Source organism: Cebus imitator, unplaced genomic scaffold, assembly GCF_001604975.1.
Source record: "Cebus imitator isolate Cc_AM_T3 unplaced genomic scaffold, Cebus_imitator-1.0 Scaffold18, whole genome shotgun sequence".
NCBI classification, from domain to species: Eukaryota; Metazoa; Chordata; class Mammalia; order Primates; family Cebidae; genus Cebus; species Cebus imitator.
The window spans coordinates 6,869,254-6,878,669 of NW_016107333.1; the positions used below are offsets into that span (position 1 = coordinate 6,869,254).

At 44.9% G+C, this 9,416-nt stretch overlaps 1 protein-coding gene across 4 annotated transcripts in view; it reads right to left on the minus strand.

Moving 5' to 3' along the window:
• ACSS2 (acyl-CoA synthetase short chain family member 2) overlaps positions 1 to 9,416 on the minus strand; it is a 54,353-nt gene that overhangs the window by 14,584 nt on the left and 30,353 nt on the right. For 2 of the 4 annotated variants that reach the window (XM_017513741.2, XM_017513766.2), the window contains exons 3-8: positions 3,564 to 3,655; positions 3,267 to 3,370; positions 2,944 to 3,016; positions 2,601 to 2,676; positions 2,327 to 2,441; positions 1,518 to 1,556 (exon numbers count right to left, since the gene is read on the minus strand). In XM_017513741.2, the coding sequence (XP_017369230.1) occupies positions 1,518 to 1,556; positions 2,327 to 2,441; positions 2,601 to 2,676; positions 2,944 to 3,016; positions 3,267 to 3,370; positions 3,564 to 3,655 (499 nt within the window). The remainder of the gene's footprint in view (positions 1 to 1,517; positions 1,557 to 2,326; positions 2,442 to 2,600; positions 2,677 to 2,943; positions 3,017 to 3,266; positions 3,371 to 3,563; positions 3,656 to 9,416) is intronic. The other 2 variants (XM_017513751.2, XM_017513762.2) reach the window with 2 other exon arrangements.

Consider the following 9,416-nt stretch of genomic DNA (forward strand, 5'->3'; position numbering starts at 1 on the left):
CATGCCCAGCTAATTTTTTGTATTTTTAGTAGAGACGGGGTTTCACCATGTTGACCAGGATGGTCTCGATCTCTTGACCTCGTGATCCACCCGCCTCAGCCTCCCACAGTGCTGGGATTACAGGCTTGAGCCACCGCGCCCAGCCTTTAAGCCTATTTTTATGCTCTTTGGTGTTTTGGAAACTGCTTGTTTTCACCTCCAAGAAACAAAAATCCAGTAGCCTTTGGCCTGAAGGTCTCTGGTATTAAGAATTACAAGACATTATTATTTCTTTTCTGGTCTCTCTATTAGAAATGCCAGTCTGTCTGTTGCATTAAGGGAAATCAAAAACAGCTAACATTTATGGAGTAGTTACTATGTGCCAAACACCTTATATATATTGAGAAAACCCTGTAAGATAGGTATAATTATTATCATTATCTTATGGATGGAGAAACAGGCAAGGGAGCTTAAGTAATTTGTTCAAGTTTACACAGTAGCAGGTGGCAGAGCCAGGATTTAAACCCGAGTCGTCTGGCTCCAGAGATTACAATTTAAGCCACTAAGTTTGTCACCTCTTTCAAAAGAAGGGGTGTATGTCCCTGCCTAAGTTTTAAAAGGAAAGCTGTGTCCTTTGGGAAGGAGATCTGTCTCCACTGTGCTAATGAGAATAGAGAAAAGGGGCTTACATTTACCATTAGCCTAAGAGGTTAATCACAGCAGATTTAGAGTAAGACACCCTGTGAGGACAGTAAAACCCAGAGGAATAGTGAGCTTTATATGTGGTTTTAGGAAGGGAAGCTGTTTCCCTTTATAGCATGTATTGCCATCTCTCCATTACTGATAAGGAAACTGAAGCCCAGAGGGAAGAATTGACTTATTCAAGGTCATACAGCTAAAAATGGGTCTCTGGACTCCAGGCCGACTCCCTCCTTGATACTAATCTGCTTTGAGCACTCCCTTGTGGATCTCCCTTCTTAGAACCACCTGCAATGTGACTTTTGTTCAGTTTAGCACTTAATCATATTGCAAAGTTATATGCAGTTTATAAATCCCAAAGTACTATATAAATGTATTCAGGAATCTTCTCTGCTGTCCTGTTTAAAACTTGGGTTTTTCTCTGTATTAATAATACATGTCTAACTCCCCAACTTGATGGTGAATTCCCAAAGTCAGGGTCTGAAGCTCCTCCACCTACTCCTCCTCTTGTCTCTCTTGGCTCTGCTCCAGTTACCTGCACAGTTAATGTTTTCTAACAGGTTACCTTGTCCCCTCTGCCACAAAGGTCCTGAGCAGCAGGATAAAATAAGTTCTGTTATCACCTCTTTAAGATCCATGCTGTATGCCAATTCACAGAGGCAGCAACAGACATTTAATTTCATCACCCTTCAGTGGCTTAGATGGCAAGCTGCCCAGGGGCAAGGGGAAGGAGGGTTAGGTCTGGCAGCCATTTTAATGGGGCAAACAGGCAAAGGGCAGATGAACACATAGACAAGCACACAGGAAAGTGGTGCCCATGGCAGTGCAGAAATGGATACCTTGGGCCGAACACGCTTGGATTTCTCTTTCAGCTTACCCTGTTAAAAGCCCAGGGTGAAAAGGGTAGTGAGGTGGGTTCAAGAACACAAGGAGTGGGAGCAAAGGGTCTGTGTGTCGTAAACCCCAAACTCTCACTGGTCTTCCCTGTTTCTATTTTCCTGATCCTGATTCCAGCCCCTATACATGTAAAACCCGTAACACTGATTGGGCTCTCCAACTTCCCTAAACTAGACTACAGCATCTCTAGCCCCAAGACCCCTCAGGGAGTCTCACAGACTCTCAGTGTCTGTCTTTTTCAACCCCAGAACTTTGATCCCTCATGCTCTTCAGCCTGGAGGCCATCATTGGCTTTTCTACCATTCCTACCAAAAGCCCTAGATTCAAAGATAACAAGGGCCATATTGTGAGGGCTGGACTCTGGTCCTTCCATGATGGGAATCCTTTAGGCCACAGAGGCAGCCCACCCCATATCACAGCCCAGGAATGGAGATGAATATATACTATCACTCAAGTTAGACATTTCTAACACAAGCCTAAGCCCTGAGGATCCCTTGTGCCCACAAGGATACCAAAACCAGCACAAGAGTCTCCCTTACAATCACTTGTGCTATGTTCTCAAGGTACAAGGGCCTCTCTATCCACAGTCAAGGTCAAAGTCTTCCAGCTGCCACCTAAGCCCTGCCAGAGGAGGCACTCCTAGAATTGCTCCCGGATCCTCAATATACAAGCAAGCAAAGGACATCAGGAATTTTCTGGGAAGAGTGAAGCAATTTGAGCCTGGAAAAAGGTATAGCAGTGCCAGACTCACCTGCACACCCGGACATGGCCTCTTAATTGGGGGGGACTGGCTGGGGGAGTTACCCATGCCCAGCTCTGCCCGCCCCAGGTGCTTGACCACAATGCAGCATCTCACTGGGAAACCCCTGGAGGAGAGAAAAGCCTAATGTGGTAGCGGGGTTGGCTCAAAGAGAACTTGGCAAGACCCACCCATGTCCATTTTGGGTAGAGGGAACAAAGGAAACCTAGCACTGGGGAAAGGCTCAGTCAACTCAGACAGTAGCCAACTGGCCAAATACACTTACTTCTCCTGACATTTCTGCAGGGCCTCGTCAGCCAGCTCCTTCAGGTTCACAAGCTTTTCCCCCCTGTAGAAGGCATCTTTGGGGAGCAACAGACATTCCAGGCCTTAGTAAGCACCACACTTCCTAGTGGGCACAATGTCCACAGAGCCCTTCCTGTGTGGGCCTCTTAACTCTGGCTCTTCCAGCTGATTTGAGCTGACAGGGTCAGCTGAGGTGGGACCACGAGAGGAAGGGCAGGCAGTTTCTACCCTCTAGGCTGAGTAGCCCCAAATACTGACAAGCTGATTGGAGACCAAGGCTTGAGGTATCGGGGTTCTGGAGAAGAGGTAAGAGAATTAGTCACCTGTAGTGATGAGAAGACTGCAGCTGGAATCCAGGATCCGTTCACATAGAGACTCTGAAGAGAAGCCTGCAAACTAGGGAAGGGAAGAAAGTCTAAGGGAGAGAAGGAAGCCCCAGGGATTGAGTGAATAAGGAAAGGAGTTTCTCATGAGACCTTCAGGATCTCTAAGCCAGGGTCCTAGAAGAAACTGAATAACTGATATGGACATATGACACAAAGCTTCTAAGCCCCTTAGTTTGTTATTTGAGACCCTCCATCATCTAGGCCCAACCTACTTCTCCAGAGCCCCATCCCCCACGCCTTCCCCTTCCCCAAACTCCTACCACAATGGAGTGCAAAGCCCCAATGCGGGCACACGCCAGCATAGCCACCACAAGCTCTGGGATCATAGGCATATAGATGGCCACTCGGTCACCCTTCTGAATGCCTGCAGGTAAAAGCACAGAATACGAACCATGAACCCTTCCTGCTGCTACTCCCTCCCATCCAGCTGGCCTCCCTCCCAGCTGACCTGTTCTCTTCCCCTGTTACCAAATTCTTTCCATCTCTTGCCCTCTCCACATAAGCCTCAGATACCCCAAGGCCAGGCCTCCAGTCCCTTTCCCACACCCAAAACTCACCCTGTTTTCGGAGAACATTGCTGAACTGACACACTTGGACCAGAAGCTCATGGTATGTGATCTGAGTGGTCTCCCCCGGCTCATTGCCCTCCCTGAGACATACCAGAAAGAATCAGTGATTAGGGGTATAACTTCTTCCCCAAACAAGAAACAGGCATAGTCATAAAATCCATCCAGTGACACCAAGGCCTGGGACTGTTCTGTGAGGGTGAGCTGTCTGCCCACCATCAATCTTGCCATCACCAATCTTGAGTTCACTGGTTAGATACTTTGGCTATTCGAGATACTTTATACATATGTTGTGTGTCATTAGAAAATGCACTGAACACCTCTGATCCTTGATAAAACCGGGTGATGGCCCCTTCTCTTCCATCCTAGTAATGCATTAAAAAGAAGTGATATCACAGATGTGATTCCTTTTGATAAGGCATCAAGACTGCAATATTCAGAGTAGGGTCTCCAGATCACTTGTGCCTAAATCATCTAGAAGATTTGCAGATTCCTGGGCTCCAATTCAGACATACTGAATTAGAATCACAGGGCCCAAGGATCTGCTTAAGGTGGTACAAAGAATTAGTAGGGGATTCTGATGCACATTTAAGGTTTGAGAATTGACTGGGCATGGTGGATCACACCTGTAATCCCAGCACTTTGAAAGGCCAAGGCGGGTGGATCACAAGATCAGGGGTTCGAAACCATCCTGGCCAACATGGTGAAACCCCATCTCTACTAAAAATACAAAAATTAGCTGAGTATGGTGGTGTGTGCCTGTAATCCCAGCTACGGGGGAGGGTGAGGCACAAGAATCGCTTGAATCTGGGAGGCGGTAGTTGCAGTGAGCTGAGATTTCACCACTGCACTCCAGCTTGGATGACAGAGTGAGATTCTTTAATAAATAAACAAACAAATAAATAAAGTTTGAGAATCACCATCCTGTATCAGGTGATTTCTGTCTACCTCCTCAGCCTTGCCTCCCACTCTTTCTTAGGCTTTAGCCTGGTTTACCTCGGTCATTCCTTCATGTGTTCATTTGCTTATTCAACAACTACTATGTGGTATCTATGTGTATAAAAATAAGGCACCAATGCGCTGGGTGCAGTGGCTCACTCCTGTAATACCAGCACACAGGGAGACCAAGGCAGGTGGATCACCTGAGGTCAGGAGCTGGAGACCAGCCTGGCCAACATGGTGAAACTGTCTCTACTAAAAATAAAAAAACTAGCGGAGTGTGGGGGGGCATGCCTATAATCCTAGCTACTGGGGAGGTGGAGGCAGAAGAATCACTTGAACCCAGGAGGTGGAGGTTGTGGAGAGCTGAGATCATGCCACTGCACTCCAGCCTGGGAGAAAGAGTAAGACTCTGTCTCAAAAAAAAAGAAGAAGGCACCAATGAACAAGATAAGTAAAATACCTGACATCAAGGAGCTCATATTCCAATGATAGCATAGGTAATAAATAACAAATATAACCAAGATAAGTTCAGATTATGATAAGCATTATGAAGGAGATAAAGCAGAATGATATAAAAATGAGTGATCAGGAAGAAATGTTTCTTAAAAATATACTATCTTGGGTCAGGCGCAGTGGCTCACACCTATAATCCTGACACGTTAGAAGGCCAAGGTGGGATGATTGCCTGAGTCCAGGAGTTCAAGACCAGCCTGGGCAACATCGCAAGATCCCATCTCTAAAAAAAATTAGCTGGGTGTGGTGGCATGTGCCTATAGTCCCAGCCACTCAGAAAGATGAGATGGGAAGATCTCTTGGCTCATGCCTGTAATTCCAACACTTTGGAAGGCCAAGGCAGGAGGATCACTTGAAACCAGGAGTTCAAGACCAATATGAGCAACTTAGCAAGATTCCATCTTTACAAAAAAAGATTTTTTCAATTAACCGAGTATGGTGGTACATGCCTGTAGTCTCAGCAACTCAGGAGGCTGAGGCAGGAAGATAGCTTAAGCACTGGAGGTCAAGGCTGCAGTGAGCTGTAATTGTGTCACTGCATTCCAGCCTGGAAAACAGTGAGTCCCTGTCTCCAAATAAATAAATAAATAAATGTTTCCCTTAGTGTTTTTTTTTTCAATTTTATGATTTTTTTTACATAAGTAATACATATAAGTGGGACTCCATAAAAAGATACGTAATGAGAAAATAAATAAAATAAAAAAGATACATAATGAGAAGTGTTCTCTCCACTCCTATCTCCCAATTAGTTTGGGTTTGATGATTTTTGTTTTTTTAAAGACAGGGTCTCACTCTATTACATAGGCTGGAGCACAGTAGCACAATCATAGCTCACTGAAGCCTCTGACTCCTAGGCTCAAGCAATCCTCCTACTTCAGCCTCTCGAGTAGCTGGGACTACAGGCACATGCTACCACACCTAGCTAATTTTTTTATTTAAAAGTTTTTTGTAGAAGTAGAGTCTCCCTATATCTCAAACTCCTGGCCTCAAGTGATCCTCCTGCTTCAGCCTCTCAAAGTGCTAGGATTACAGGTATGAGCCACCATAACCTAGGGCAAAACACTGTTACCAATATTTTGTGTAACTTTCCAGAAACAATTAATAGGCAGAACAGACAACTCTTAGTAGGACAGAGGGCTATCATGATTCAACTAGTGTGGAATGACCAAAATAATTATTTTGGAAGAAGTCTGTATCATTAGGTTCTTTCATAAGACCCTTAAGATCGTTGAAGACAAAAATTTGAAAATTGAATGTTAAAAAATTGGATTTTACGGGAGGCCAAGGCAGGAGAATTGCTTGAATCCAGGTGGAGGTTGCAGTGAGCCAAGATCATGCCATTGCACTCCAGCCTGGGTGACAAGAGTGAAACTCTGTCTCAAAAAAAAAAAAAAAAAAAAATTGGCCAGACACAGTGGCTCACGTCTATAATCCCAGCACTTTCGGATGCTGAGGCAGGCAGATCACCTGAGGTCAGGAGTTCGAAACCAGCCTGGCCAACATGGCAAAACCCCCTCTCTACTAAAAATACAAAAATTAGCTAGGCATGGTGGTAAATGCCTGTAGTCTCAGCTACTTGGAAGGCTAAGGGGGGGAGGATCACTTGAACCCAGAAGGTGGAGGTTGCAGTAAGCCGAGATTACTCTACTGTACTTGAGCCTGGGCAACAGAGTAAAACTCCATCTCAAAAAAAAAAAAGAAAGGATTTTAATGTTTGTTGGTTCAGAAAAGAGATAAACGCCTCACAGTCTTCAGTCAAGCACAGGGTAACAGAGGTACGAAGAACTGCTCTACTTAAGGGACAGGTCTGTCAGACAAGTATACACACTACATGCTTTGTTTACATATGTTCATTTTTTCTACACAAATGATGGCATACAATACACACTATTCTATATTTTATTTTGTTAATTATTATATGCATTCAATAAACTGCACAAATCTTAAGTGTAGAACTTAATCATCTTGCTATTTCAAATTTAACAATATACATTGATTATCATTCTTCACCAAGACTTAAAGAGCTATTTCTCTTTTTTATTTGGTTTTGTTGTTGTTGTTTTTGAGACAGGGTCTCACTCTATCACTCAGGCTGGGGTGCAATGGCACCATCACAGCTCACTGCAACCACAGCCTCCCAGGCTCAAGTGATCCTCCTGCCTCAGCCTCTTGAGTAGTTGGGACTACAGGTGAGACCCATGATGCACGGCTACTGGTTTTTCTGTTTTGTTTTGTTTTGTTTTATAGAGACAGGATCCTACTATGTTACTCAGGCTGGTCTGGAACTCCTGGCCTCAAGTGATCCTCCCACCTCAGCCTTCCTTCCAAAGTGTTAGATTATAGGTGTGAGCCATGGCAACAAACTTAAAGAACTATTCCATTATCTTTTTCAGCTGCAAAATATTCCACTGTTTGTATATACTGTAATTTATTTAACAAACAACTGCTTCAATGAATAAATGAATATCCTTTCTTATGTCACTTTACTCTCTTGCAAGTATATCTGTAGGATGAATTACCAGATGTGGAACTGTTGGGTCAAAAGATGTGGGCTTTGTTTTTTCTTTTTCACGATGGAATTTTGCTCTTATTGCCCAGGCTGGAGTGCAATGGCACGATCTCGGCTCACTGTAACCTGTACCTCCCATGTTCAGGCAATCCTGCCTCAGCCTCCCGAGTAGCTGGGATTATAGGTGTGTGCCACCACATCCGGCTAATTTTTAGTAGAGATGGGGTTTCACCATGTTGGTCAGGCTAGTCTCAAACTCCTGACCTCAGGTGATCCACCCACCCTGGCCTCCCAAAGTGGTGGGATTATAGGTGTGAGCCAATGTGCCTGGCCAATGTGTGCATTTTAAATATTGATTAATATTAGGGAACAACTACTTTAAATATGATGGTCCTAGAAGGCCTCTCTCTGGAGAGGTGATATTTGAGCCAAGACCTGAAAAATGAGAGGTAGGCAATCATACTAATTCTTGGGAAGAGTATTCTGGGCAAAGAGAACATCAAGTGTAAAGGCAATGAGACCTTTTCTAAGAAAGAAAGAAAGACAATATGGCTGGAGTTCAGTGAGCAAGAAGTTGGGTAAGAATGAGAGGTAGGCAGTCAAATTGCATAGATCCTTGTAGGCAATAGTAAGAAGTTTGAATTTTATTCTAAGTGGATTACTGGTTTCCCTTGGCAAGTTCAGGTCTACCTCCACACTTTTGACCATGCCATTGCCCCCGCTCAGAATATTCTTCCTCCTCCAGACACCAGCACCACGTGGCCCTCCCTTAGCACCACAGACCAATGCTTTCCCTCTCCTTCCTTACTGCACAGAATACTTATGAAGGAGGTAACTGAAACCTAGAGAAATGTTGTGGCTTGGCCAAGGTCACACAATAATAAGTGGCAGAGTCAAGAATAGATCCTCAGGTCTTCTGATTTCAAGGCAGGACTCTTTTCCTCATAGTGTGAAGGACGGGGACTGGCTGGGAAGCCAGGCCTTTTCTTACTAGCAGAGGTCACACAGAAGATTATCAGCCTCTTTCCAGTTCCTGGCTGGATGAGTCAGTACCATCCTCTCCCTGGCTTTAACACTCCTAGGCATATGAGAAGCCAAACACAGGGAGCTTACTAAAGTGGGAAAGAACAGGGAGAGAGGAAGTTGGCAAATGGCCCTGAATGCCAGAGGCAGAAAAGCCATTTCCTTAACCGGCTCACTGACGAGTGCCACAGGAACTTCAGAATGTCTCCGGTTATGGCTGAATGCCGACATATACATACCAAAGCACACATGTCCCAACATGCATACCACATACTAATTTGCCTATGTGTGCTCACTTGTATAAAATCACATATACTAATATACAAACATTCTAGGCATAAAAGCTGCCTATCTACACACATAGACACAAATAAACATAAATATATGCACCCAGGACTCAAACATGGGCCTATCTGCAAGTACATCCACCACATATATGTACCCACCTATGTGCATGGTGTGTGCCTCTACCAAATTATTCTGTTTTGCCAGGTGCCACACATGTAAGCCCACACTTTGGGAGGCTGAAGTGGGCAGATCACTTGAGGCCAGGAGTTCAAGACTGGCCTGGCCAACATGGTGAAGCCCCAACTCTACTAAAAAGACAAAAATGGGCTGGGTGCAGTGGTTCACACTTGTAATCTCAGCACTTTGGGAGGCCGAGGTGGGGGTATCACGAGATCAGGAGTTCAAGACCAAACTGGCTAACATGGTGAAATCCCCTCTCTATTAAAAAATACAAAAATTAGCTGGGCATGGTGGCACACACCTGTAGTCCCAGCTACTCGGGAGGCTGAGGTAGGAGAATTGCTTGAACCTGGGAGGCAGAGGTGGCAGTGAGCTGACATCGCACCACT